Here is a 12,515-nt window from a genome sequence, read left to right as displayed (position 1 = left end):
CCCTGTCCCTGTCCCCAGTCTCCTGTCTCCTCTCTCTAACCCCTGTCCCTGTCCCCAATCTCCTGTCTCCTCTCTCTAACCCCTGTCCCTGGGCACAAGCTCCCTGTCCCAAATCTCCTGTCTCCTCTCTCTAACCCCTGTCTCTGGGCACAAGCTCCCTGTCCCAAATCTCCTGTCTCCTCTCTCTAACCCCTGTCTCTGGGCACAAGCTCCCTGTCCCAAATCTCCTGTCTCCTCTCTCTAACCCCTGTCCCTGGGCACAAGCTCCCTGTCCTCAATCTCCTGTCCCCTCTCTCTAATCCCCCACTGCAGGCCCCATCCCCGGTACCCGCTTTTGGGCCATGTCCCATGTCCTCAGGCCCTGCTCCCCACTCTCCAACCCAAAATCACCATCCTCTGTCCTGCTGTCCCCTCTCCCTTGTCCTCCATGTCCCCATTCACCACGTCTGGGCCTGTCCCCCATCCTCTGCCGCTGGATCCCTGTCCTCCATCCTGTCCCCGTGCCCCACCTCTGGCCCCCATCCATTTCTGTTCCCTCTTCCCTGTTCTCCCACCACTGTCTCTATCTTCCCTGCTTCTCGCTGTCGCCACGCTCCTGTCCCCATTCCCACAGGAGCCTGTCCCCGCTGCCCGCCCACATCGCTCTGCGTGTCCCTATCCTCGCCTCCCGTTTCCATCCCCGCCCCTCTCTCCTTCCCCCGCCTCCTTTCCCCGTCCCCGCTTTCTGTCCCCGTCCCCGCTGCGTTTCCGTGTCTCCATCTCCGCTGCCTCTGTGCCCCGTCCCAATCCCCTTCCCCTTCCCCATCCCCGTCCCAATCCCAATCCCAATCCCAATCCCCGTCCCCGTCCCCATTCCCGTCCCGCCGCCCTGCGCTCCCGGTTCGCTGCCGTGCTCTCGCCCCGCCCGGCGGCCCCGGCGGGTCCGGGCGGTGTCCCGGCGGTGTCCCGGCGGTGTGGGGCCATGTCCCGGGCGGCGGTGCGGGTGCTGCGGCTGGGCGCGGTGCCGTACGCGGAGGCGCTGAGGGTGCAGGAGCGCTGTGTGGCGGCGGCTCGGGCGGCGCGGGGCCCGGCGGCGCTGCCGGGGCCGGGCTCGGCCCGGGGCGGCCCCGGGGCGCTGCCGGTGGAGAGCGTGGTGCTGAGCGAGCCGGCGCAGCCTGTCTACACCTGGGGGCTGCGGGGAGCGCCGGGAGCGGCGGCGGCCGCGGCGCTGGGGGCCCGGGGCGCGGCGCCGGTGGCGGCTCGGCGCGGAGGCCACATCACCTTCCACGGCCCCGGGCAGCTGCTCGCCTTCCCCGTGCTCGACCTGCGCCGCCGCCGCCTCCCGCTCCGAGCCTACGTAACCGGGCTGGAGGCGCTGGTGCTGCGGCTCTGCCGCCGCCTCGGGCTGAGCGCGGCCCGAGCCCTCCCGCCGCCCTTCACCGGGGTCTGGATGGGTGACAGCAAACTCTGTGCCATCGGTGAGCGGGGACGGCGCCGGGAGTGTGTCTGTGTGTGTGTCCGTGTGTGTGTTTCCGTGTGTGTGTGTGTGTGTGTGTGTGTCCGTCCGGAGCCAGGCTGCGGGAGCTGGAGGCGTTCCACGTGAGGAACGGAAGGCTCCAGGGAGACCTCAGAGCCCTTTCCAGGGCCTACAGGGGCTCCAGGAGATCTGGAGAGTAACTTGGGATAAGGGGGAACGGCTCCCCACTGCCAGAGGGCAGGTTTAGATGGGATATTGGGAAGAAATTCTTCCCTGTGAGGGTGGGGAGGCCCTGGCCTCCACTTCCCATCCCTGGAAGTGCTCGAGGCCAGGTTGGACAGGCCTTGAAGCAGCCTGGGATAGCGGGAGGTGTCCCTGCCCATGGAACACCTGCCAGCCCATCCTGCCATTCCATGTGCATCATGGCAAGGCACAGTGCCGGAGCCCGGAGCTGTAGGCACCCGGGAGGGTGGGTGTGCACCAGGGAGCATCCAGGGGTGGGATTTACCTCCAGGAGGAGCAGACAGCACAATTTTGAGCCCCTGCAGCCCTCCCAGGCCCCAGCACTTTTCAGCCTTGCACCTATCTGGCTCTTGCACCCAGGGCTGGGTGCCTGCCTGCAGCCTGGTCCCTAGCCTTGCCCGCTTCCCTTGTTCCCCCTCCTCATCCTGTACCTCTTCCTGGGACTCTGCAGCCTGGATCTGGGGTCCTGCAGCTTTCCCCATGTCCAACCCCATTGGAAACTCCAGCGGTGGGAGGTGCTGTGGGATGCAGGGCTGGGCTGGAAGGATCTGGACGTGGTGCACTCCACCTGCCCCAAATCTGCGGAGCCTGTCTGTGGGTTTTCCCTGGCAGAACTGAGGAGCACAGCGTGGTGGGGGGAGGATGTTTATAGCGATCTGGGCAGTGTGGTCACTCTGTCTCCCCCCAGGGCCCCCCCGGTGACGGTGCTGACGGGTGGGTGCTCTTGCAGGTGTGCACTGTGGGAACCACATCACCTCGCACGGGCTGGCGCTGAACTGCTGCACTGACCTCACCTGGTTCGACCACATCGTCCCCTGCGGGCTGGAGGGGAAGGGGGTCACCTCGCTGAGCCACGAGCTGGGGCAGCACGTCGCCGTCAACCACGTCCTCGAGCCCTTCCTTGACTCTTTCCAGGAGGTGTTTGACTGCACTTTGGTCTCTTTGGAAGAACCCGGGGATTAGGATTGTTGTGGTGCCTTGGCTGGCTGTTTTGGCAGAGCCACGAGCATCAGGGCAGCCCTGGGCATCTCTGTTGTGAGATGAGTTCTCGTGCCTTTGCCTGTAGACTGTGAGTGGACAGTGGCACAGCATTTCAGGCTGCTGTTTCAACATCCAAACCTCCACTGGGGCCATTCTCTCTGGCCCCGTGAGCCTCCTTCCCTCGTCTGAGACCTCCATGGGTACCACATCCCCACATCACTTGCTGGGGAAGTACCCAAACAGGTGCTTTTGTGGGTCTTTTTCTGCTTTTTGCCCCACAAAAATGAAAGATTTGTGTGAATGCTCATGAATTCACATGAATTCATGTGGGTCGAGCATCCTTCCCTTGCTGATGGGTAAAAAGAATCAGATTTTATATATAAAGAGAGTTGCTGGGAACTTTGCCTGCTGATCCTTTTCTCATTTATTTACCCCAAGATTTTATCAATGACAACCTTTTTCTCGCCCTGAGCCCACTGAAATACTCATGTGGCAAAGATCCTGGTGTCAGGGAGGGTGGAAGATGGCTGTAAAGGCTGGTTAAAGGGCATTGGAACACTGTGGATGCAGTGGAGAAGCAGGAGGAGGAGAGGAGGGGGTCGAGGTTCACAAGGAGAGAAGCCACTGCTGTCATGGATCCTGTGGGACCAGGCAGCATCCTGGCTGGGTGATGGAGAGCTGCTCCCACTGGCTCCGTGGTGCTGGAGGGGGTGTTGCTGTCAGCCCTTCTGAGATCGCTGTCACAGCTGCAGCATCAGAGGCTGATTTCATGGACAGGTTTTGTCAGGGCTGAGAAGCCAGCCTGAGGCTGAAGTACCCACACCCTGACCCCCACCCACAGCCCCTCACTGCTGTTCTGGGCCTTCTCCCTACCCACAAACTTTGAGGTTTCTCTGCTGCTGCATAGCACTGGCAGCTCCCTGTGAGCCGCCTGTGGGTGCCCAGGGGGGCTGGAAGGAGGGGAAATCCCATTTCCTGGAGCAGGCTGAGCTCCAGGAGGGAATGGTGAGCAGCAGGAACATGCCCAGGCAGGCTCTGTGCCAGTGTGAGGGCTTGGGGACAGCGGTGCCGGACGAGGAGGGACAGGAAAGCGTAACCGGCAGCGTGTGCCGGGGGAAGGCAGGGCCCATTCTCCCGGCCCCATAAAGCCCCCGGGATCCAGCTGTGGCTCGGGGCTGTGGCAGGACCCGCGGGGCTGGGGACAGGCTGGGTGGCTGTGGCAGGTGGCTCTGCCCCGGGAAGGGGAGGAGGCTGGCAGCGCTCCCAGCCCGGCCAGCATCCCTCCCCGCCGGCAGCGATGCTCAGTCCTGGCTCAGCCTGGCAGCAGTGCAGGCAGGGAGGGCACACGAGGTGAGTGCGAGCTCCCCTTCCCACACCCTGTCTTCCACTCCTCTCCCTGCCCTTACATCCCCCTAAGGTGGGTCCCCCCAGGTCGTACCCCATCTGTGGGTCCCCTCCTGGGATTAACCCAGCTCTTGCCCTAAATCTCCCAAATTCAGCCTGCTTCTCTTAAGTCAGGAAGGCAGGCAGATCCGACCTCATCCCCTGGGCTCATGGCTGCTCGGCCCCTTCCTCCTCCTCCTCCTTACAGCTGGAGTTAAGGGTGACCCGTTTGGGAGGGGGATCAGCTGCCTCTGCCCAGGGGTGCAGCAGGCGAGGGGTGCTCAGGAGCTGCTGGGGGACAGGGTGGATACCTGGGGGGACTGGTGTGTCCCAAAGGATGGCACACGTGGGGGACAGTGTCCCAGTGCCCCTTCTTGGCCATGCCTGCCCCGGCACCCCAGCAAGTTGTGAGGGGAGTCCAGGGGGGCTGGCAGAAGGGCACCTTGCCAAAGGAGGGATGGCAGGTCAGAGGGGTCTGGCACCCAAAGGGAAGGGAAATCCCCAGGGAGGTTTAGGGCAGCAATCCCCCCAGAATGGGTTCACAGCTATTTGTGGGGGGCTGTGCCAGCTCTGCACCCTGCAGGGGTGCCCACCATCCCCACACATCCATGGGGAAAGCAGACTTTGAACCCAGCCTTCCTGGTCCCTCTGGACAGCTGTGTTCCCACATTGTCCCTAGCCCTGGGGAGGAGAGAGGAACGGGCAGCTGCTCCAGATCCCTGGGAGTTTTATCCCCGCTGTGGAAGGACTGAAATTTAGGGAGAAGGCTGCTGGGAACCCAGAGGGTTTGGCCACCTTGCTTTGTGGCAGAGGAGGTGCTTCGAGGAGCAGTTTGGGGTCATTGCTGGAACACCTCCACTGTGAGGCCAGCCTCTTCGGAGTCTCCCTGTCCTTCCCTGCAGCCTGAGGAGGACATGGGCGAGAACAACCGGACAGAGCCTTGGCACCAAAGCCTGCAGGCAGTGCTGAACGCCTTAAACCAGACGCTGCACGGGGCCATCCCCTGCCCCGGCCAGGCCCCGGCCGGCACGGCGGGGACCACGCGCGGTGGCCACGCCGGCCGCAATGACAACGCCTACATGTACATCCTCTTCGTCATGACGCTCTTCGCTGCCACCGTGGGCAGCCTCATCCTGGGCTACACCCGCTCCCGCAAGGTGGACAAGCGCAGCGACCCCTACCACGTCTACATCAAGAACAGGGTCTCCATGATCTGAGCCTGGCCCAAGCCTTGTCCCCAGGGAGCCGCTGGCCTCGGGGTCACCGTGCTGCGCGCCTCCCGCTCGCTGTGGGATGCGACAGTGCTGCTGGCCCCAAAGCTTCTGAGAACCCCCCAAAGCTGCTGAGAACCCCCCAAAGCTGCTGGGAACCCCCACCATGGAGGAGCTCAGTCCTGGTGTGAGCAGCACTGGGATGTCCTGGCTGGCAGGAGCTGGGACAACATGACCTGCAAGCAGGTCCTGGTCCTGCAGACCCACCTCGGCTCCACCTGCAAGCAAGTCCTGGTCCTGCAGACCCACCTCGGCTCCACCTGCAAGCAGGTCCTGGTCCTGCAGACCCACCTCGGCTCCACTGTGGGTATGGGGATGGCAGGGGCAGCTCCTTTCCCACCGTGGCCTGCAGGGGCTGACAGGAGGCTTTGAGGAGAATATTTCTCCATTCCCTACTCAGATCAGCCGGCGTTGACCTCCCTGGGCTCCCAGCAGCTGTGACAGTGGTTCACGGGTTTTTTCTGGTGCTGAAACCCTGTAATGTTTGAGCTGGGCTGGGCCCTGCTTTTCTGGCATGGAATTAAAGGAGGTGATGGGTTCCAGGGGACTTGTGTTTGCTTCTGCTCCGAGCAGAGTTGATGTTTGGGGCAATACACGGGGCATCACTCTGTGCCAGAGCCCAGGGGACACTGAAAGGGCTGAACCTGCTGCCTGTGTGCTGCCAAGGTGGATTCAAGGGCAGCCCTTCAGTGGCATCACAGCCCCTACGATGGGAGAGGTCCCCCAGGATGGAGCGAGCCCCGCGTTCCCGGCTGGACGCTTTGTCCCCGTTGCTGTCCGGGTGGCGCTGCTGGAGCCGTGGGCACGCTGCGAGCGTGGCCCGAGCCTGGCCGGAGGTGTGTGGCTCCAAGCATCTCCCAAGGTTTCTCTGGGCTCCGGATGGTGATGCCGGAGTCTTTCCTGCTTCCTTCCTGCTGTCAGCTGTAGCTTTGGCCTTTTGTACCGCAGGTCCCAAATGTGTTTTCCATGGGGTGAGGGCGCAGCTGTGGACGGGAAGGGGATGTTCTTGGGTCCTGCTGGGCTCCTTGGCTTTGGCTCTGCTATTAAGCTGTCTGGGTTTGGACCTGGCCTGCAGAGTGGCCAGTGTCCAGGACAGTAAATGTCCCTGTCCTTCAAAACAGGCTGTGGGGCAGCGCCAGTGACCCAGCGTGCTGCATGCCTGGACCTGTTCATAATGGCATAATGAATATCTTTAATTGCAGCTAGATTAGCTGGCCCGTAGGGGCCTTTCCGCCTGCATTCCAAGGTTAAACACAGTTGCAATCCCGAGCCCAAACAGTGACGCCAAACCCTAATCCAAAAAATAATAGTGGATGTGAGCGTGTTTGGGGTAGGTCTGGAAAGCTTGGCACCGGAGGCACCAGGACGGCAGCAGCTTAATGACCAGTTCCTGATTTGCCATGCCCTTGGCTTGGGCACAAAACCTGGAGCAGGGGTTCTGGGCAGCCCATTTTGGGGCTGATCCCACTGGGATTCCTGAGCCAGGCAGGGCTTTCTGGGGCGCAGGTGTCCTCCGGCACCTGGCCTGAGCAGGAAGTAGCTTGAGAGGCTTCTCTCTGTTTATCTTGCACCTGCAGCGCTGGGAAAGGAAAATAAACCCTTTATCTGCAAATAAATCAGGGGAATCGGGCCAGGTGGGGACAGAGACACATGCTGTGCTGATCCTTTTCCCTCTGGGGTTTGTCCTCCTCCAACACCAGCTCCTCCAGCAGGATGAGCCATGGAGCAGCCAGGGCCAGGATGTGGGACCCTGCGATGGGATGGGGGGCTGGCTGGTGAGCGTGGTACCCCACAATCCCCCCAGTGATGTGGAATTCTTGCTTTTCCCACATTTTGGAGAGAGGGATGAATCTGGTGACTCCAGAATCTCTTCTGATGCTGTGACTCAAGGAAGAAAATCCTGTTGAAGGACAGCACATCATAAAAATTTTGGGGGAAAAAAAAAATTAAATAATGCTGCTCTTCCCTAATCCAGAAGATTCTGAGGGTGAAAATCCCTCCTGCAAGACACAGCAATGCTTACCCACCCGGTCTGCGATCCATTGGCAGCTCCACTGTCCATCCATCCCTGCCGGTAAATTCGGGAAGGGGCAGGGCTGGGGTGATGCCCCGGGTGCCCCACCCCGGAGCTGCCGGCTGGATGCCACCAGGCTGGGTGACAAGATGCCAGTGCCACCTTGTGGCAGCTGCCTCAGTGTCCCGGTGTCACACACACCCTGGCACCCTTGGGGTGAGAGCAGGGACTTGTATCCGCAGAACCTCCAGCTCCTGTCTGGCTGTCTTGTCCCCATGGCTCCAGCCTGGCTGGTGTCCCCATGGGATCCAAGGTCTGGGGCAGTTTGGCAAACATCCTCAGCACTGGATTGTGTTCTGAGGGATACAGAAACAGGGATATGTGAGGGAAGGATGGGTTTGGTAGCCTCCTGAAATGGGTTTGCTTCAGGAGCCAGGGGAAGGATTTTGCAGCTATTTAGTTGCTTATCCCAGAGCTCAGAGATTCTTCCTTGGAGCCGATGGGCTCTGGCCTCACTCCCTGGACTGCAGCCCCAGGAGCAGATGATTCCTGGGTCACACTCAAAAAGCTTTTGTTAACAGCAGGGAGATGCCCTCAGAGCACAGAGAGAAGAGCTGGGAGTGTGCCGGTCTTGGCTGAATCCCTAAATCCAACTGAGCAAGTTGTAGCTGACTACATTTGAGGTTTAAGCAGTGTGGCTAGGAAAAGAAATTAGGCTCCTGGGAGGCCACTTTATTTAAGGCTTTTGCTGTTGGCTCACAGCAGTGGATCATGGGCGAGATGGTGTCTGGTACTTGGCAAAAGGATATTGAAAGGTGTGGGAAGCTGGGGCTGACCTTGGCAGAGCGGATCAATGGTTGGGTTGTTGGGGCAGCGGGAATCGCAGGAGCCTGTTCCTGGGACTGCTTTGATGCTGGGCATTTCAATAAGGAATACACCAGGTGAAATGATCACGGCTCAGGGTGAGAGAACAATGGCAGCAGTGAGTGCTGAGCTGCCAGCACGGGCTGCCTCGGGTCCTGGTTTGGAACGAGTGGCACAGCCTGAGTAAGCAGTGGGAAACTGCGTTCCAGGGGAGCTGCTCCTCCAGGAAAACGGGCAGTGCTCTGGGAGCAGGTGCTGGCCAGGGAAGAGCTGCTCTCCCCTCAGCAGTGCTGAGCCAGGCTCACATCACCAATGCTGCTGTGCAGCCTGAGGGACAGTGGGGTCACAATGGGGAAAGTTGATTTTGGGAATCCAAAAATGTTGGGAATCTGGGAATGGTGAAGGGAGCCACTCCTGCCCTCGCTTTGGGACCAGAGCAGAGGTTTTCCCAGTGGCTCTGAGCTTACAAACTGCTTTTAAAGCATATTTAGAGTGTTGTGCTCCTGAGGGGGGTAAGGAGTGCGCTGCCAGTGCCAGAGGGGGTGGGATCAGGCCTTCCCAAAGCTGATATCATGAAGCATTGAGCCAGGGGCAGTTGCAGAACTTCAAAAGCCATTTCCTAATGCCAGCAGTCCCTGTTGCATCCTTCCCACCTGCCAGCCAGTGCTCTGTGTCTGTGCTCTGCCTGTCCTCCTTCAGGACAAAGCCCTTCTCCTTCTGTGAAGATCTGCTTCTCCCAGATCTGCTTGAAACCCAGCATTCCAGCCCAAAAAGTCACCGGTGCCCCTGCCCTGTGGGGGCAGCTCAGCAGGGAGATCCTCGATGCCCGCCTGGAGCGCTCCACTTCCCAACAATCCATGGCTCTGGGAGGGAAGGGAAAGCTGGGAGGTGCTGTGTCACTATCAGGGAACCCAAGAGGCCTGGGAGAACAAACAGGGCGTTCAGGAGAAGTAAATTATAAACCAAACACTGTGCCCCAGAGCCAGGGCATGTGCAGCACTGAGAGGCTCAGCCACCCGCTGCAGGAACACGCTGGGGTCATCCCACACAACCCTGTCTCTCTGCAGAAACTGGAGTGGAAAAGCAACCTGGAATGTCATGGGAGCTGTTTGTACATGATGTGGAATAAACAGTGATATTGCCATGGAAATGCTGCTCAGACTGGGTTCCTCCCTGGGGCTGGTCCCGTTTGTTGTGCGTGAGGATTTGGGCTGTGGAACCAGATCCCTGAGGATGCTATATTCAGATTCTGATGTGTGCCTTAGCCCTTCTTGTGGGCTGATCCCCCAGCCTGGGCAGCAGGGGAGGGGGATTGTGCCGCTCTGCCCCTGAGCTGAGGTGAGAGCCCACCTGCAGAGCTGCCCCAGCCCTGGGGCCAGCAGCACAAGGAGCTGGAGCTGCTGCAGAGAGTCCAGAGGAGGCACCAGGATGATCAGAGGGATGGAGCCCCTCCGCTGTGAGGAAAGGCTGAGGGAATTGAAGTTGTTTAGACTAGAGGAGCTCCAGGTGAACTAACTGTGGCCTTCCAGTACCTGAAGGGAACCTACAAGAAAGACAAAGAGACTTTTTTATAAAGGCCTGGAGTTCCAGGACAAGTGTTTCTCAAACTGACAGAGAATTGATTTTGCTTAGAGTTCAAAGGAAATTTCAAAGGAAATTTCAAAGGAAATTCTTTCCCCATAGAAGCTGTCCCTGGATCCCTGGGAGTGTCCAAGGCCAGGCTGGATGGAGCCCTGACCAGCCTAGGATAGTGGGAGGTGTCCCTGCCCATGGCAGGGATGGGACTAGAATTGCTCTAGTCCCAGATGTGCTCTGTGGGTTTCCTGCTGGCAGGCAGAGAGCAGGGCTTTCCCTGGCTGCAGGAGCAATGTCCTCATGGTGCCACAGTCCTGCATGGGTGCTCGCGCTCCCTTTGGCTCGGGAGCAGCCCTTCCCTCCTGCTGAGCCCTGCCATGGTCCCCGCTGGCCCTGGCAGCTCCCAGCACACGAGCTGGCGGGTGCCAGCAGCCTGGCAGCCCTTCTCCTCCCTGCCTGGCTCCTATCCATCGCTGGCAGCCTGGCCTCTCCCTGGCTTTTGGTCCCTGGGCTGTTTGCCGCTGCTCACTTTGCTCTGCGCGTGCTGCGCCTCAATCGGGCGAAACGATGCGTGAGGGCGAAAACATGGGAACCTTGGCTTTCCTTCCCTCGCAGAACAATTGCCAATGTTCTGGCTTCTTTTCCACGACTGCGATGAGTGGAAATTTTGTTGCTAGCAGCAGAGGAGAAGAGATGTTTGTGCTGGCAGGCAGTGAGCGTGGGGAGGCCCTACAACGCCCCCGGAGTGCCTGGGAGAGCCGTGCTGCACTGGGCCACCGCACACTCCTGTCATGCCAGCAGATGGGACTGGCTGTAGCTTTCCTGGAGCAAAATAATTAGCTTTAAAAATTCTTCTGGACACTGATTAACCCTCAAATACACTGGACTTAGTTGTCATCTCCCACGAGGTCAGTGTTGTCTCCAGGCCAATGCAGGAAATCTCCATCAGCACCATCTAAGCTGTATCACCATTATCTTTTTCCATGACTGTCCTGCTCTAGTGCTGCTCAGACTGTCTGGCATCTGCCACGGGGTGCCCTGGAGCTAGAAATCCAAAGCCTTCTCACAGGGAAGCTTTTAGGAACGAATCATCACTTCCCAATATGTGCTGCTAAGATCCTGGGAAGTATCAAACCTTCTGTGCTGCAGTTTTTCCTGGTAAGGAAATAGTTTTTACCCTCCATGAGACTATTTTGTTCTCCGGGAGAATAATCACGGAGGAGTGCTGACATCAGAGAGAAGGATGATTCTCCCATCTTTCATTTGGTTTTGGGGAAAACCCAAGGTTTTATGGGCTGGAGCTCCTGTTATCCTGGGCTCTGGCCTTCTCTCCTTGAAGATAAAAGACAAAGGAGGAGATAAGAGCAGCAAAAGCATGCAAAGCACCGAGCTCTGGAGAAATGTGCCAGGGATGTGGTTCTCATCAGACTTCTGGGCTTGGGATGGCATCAGTGCTGCTGCAGACGCTGCCAGATGTACAAGAAAGAATTATTACATCCCATTTCCTCACTTCATTGGTGTCCAGGCTCTTCTTCTCTGTACCAGAACAGGGATAGAAGAGGATTTAGGAGCATCCTCACTTCTGGTGACCTACTTCCTCCCCGTCTTTATCTTCTGTTCACTTTAATCAGTGTATCAGTTCACTGTAATAAACCAATCAAAAGGTTTATCTCCCCACACCCAGCCAGACCTCTGGACCAGAGGGTTTGTTTGTGTGTGAGCCAAACTTTCTTATAATTCCCCTCCCTATGTGCAGCATTCAGCACTTTGCTGTCCTGTTGGGTGCCCCCAAACACCTCCTGTGAGTGGTCCCACAGCCTCTGCCCATCTTCCCAAAGCCTCCCATCCCCACCTGCAGAGCTCCCTCCAGCCCTGGGATCCCAGCACAGGGGGAACATGGAGCTGCTGGAGCCACGGAGCTGCTCCAGGGCTGGAGCCCCTCTGCTCTGGAGCCAGGCTGGGAGAGCTGGGGGTGCTCACCTGGAGAGGAGAAGGCTCCAGGGAGAGCTCAGAGCCCCTTGCAGGGCCTGAAGGGGCTCCAGGAGAGCTGGAGAGGGACTGGGGACAAGGCCTGGAGGGACAGGATACAGGGAATGGCTTCCCACTGCCAGAGGGCAGGATATTTGGAAGGAATTCCTGGCTGTGAGGGTGGGGAGGCCCTGGCACAGGTTCCCAGAGAAGCTGCTCCTGGATACCTGGAAGTGTCCAAGGGCAGGCTGGACAGGTGTCAGAGCAACCTGGGACAGTGGAAATTGTCCCTGCCCATGGCAGAGGGTGGGAATGAAATGAGCTTTAAGGTCTTTTTCAACCAAATCCATCTGTGATGCCATGATTCGATCCCTCTGCAGTGCCTGCTGTCTCTATGGCAACCTCTGCACGGACATGCTGTGGGGTGGGGATGCTGTGTGGGATTGGGATGCTGTATGGGATTGGGATGCTGTGTGGGATTGGGATGCTGTATGGGATTGGGATGCTGTGTGGGATTGGGATGCTGTGTGGGGTGAGGAGGCTGTGTGGGGTGGGATGTTCTGTTGGATGAGGATGCTCAGCAGGACGTGGTCACTCCGAGCCTGCTGCTCAGGGCCAGGCAATCCAATTACAGCTGATGCAGCCAGGGGAGGGCTATGATTCTCCTCCTAATGCCTATGGAATTGCCATCTGGAAACGCTTCTAAGGGAGCAGCTCATCCCCCCGGGCAGCGCCTGATCCATTACCCTCTCGGAGGGAA

General features: G+C 59.0%; 2 protein-coding genes across 3 annotated transcripts; both read left to right on the top strand.

Annotated features, from left to right (window-relative positions):
* The first annotated feature begins 722 nt into the window (after positions 1-722).
* On the top strand, positions 723-3,084 carry LIPT2 (lipoyl(octanoyl) transferase 2). Its single transcript, XM_088051722.1, has 2 exons — positions 723-1,457; positions 2,430-3,084. Exons 1-2 carry the CDS (start codon positions 962-964, stop codon positions 2,660-2,662), a joined length of 729 nt encoding a protein of 242 aa, XP_087907848.1. The 5' UTR covers positions 723-961; the 3' UTR covers positions 2,663-3,084.
* A 682-nt stretch (positions 3,085-3,766) lies between these two features.
* On the top strand, positions 3,767-5,876 carry KCNE3 (potassium voltage-gated channel subfamily E regulatory subunit 3). 2 transcript variants are annotated; one of them, XM_088052307.1, is made up of 2 exons: positions 3,767-4,030; positions 4,823-5,876. In XM_088052307.1, the coding sequence occupies exon 2, from the start codon at positions 4,978-4,980 to the stop codon at positions 5,278-5,280; it is 303 nt and encodes a 100-aa protein (XP_087908433.1). In that variant the 5' UTR covers positions 3,767-4,030; positions 4,823-4,977; the 3' UTR covers positions 5,281-5,876. The 2 variants fall into 2 exon arrangements, with proteins under 2 accessions (XP_087908433.1, XP_014109009.2); XM_014253534.2 differs by having other exon boundaries at positions 3,903-4,030; positions 4,966-5,876.
* The last annotated feature ends 6,639 nt before the right edge of the window (positions 5,877-12,515 follow it).

This window comes from Pseudopodoces humilis, chromosome 2, assembly GCF_049639895.1.
Source record: "Pseudopodoces humilis isolate 2021_Gansu_Grassland_sample_001 chromosome 2, ASM4963989v1, whole genome shotgun sequence".
NCBI lineage: Eukaryota > Metazoa > Chordata > Aves > Passeriformes > Paridae > Pseudopodoces > Pseudopodoces humilis.
The sequence above is the reverse complement of the archived record's forward strand: the minus strand, read 5'-3'. Positions and strand labels throughout refer to the sequence as shown.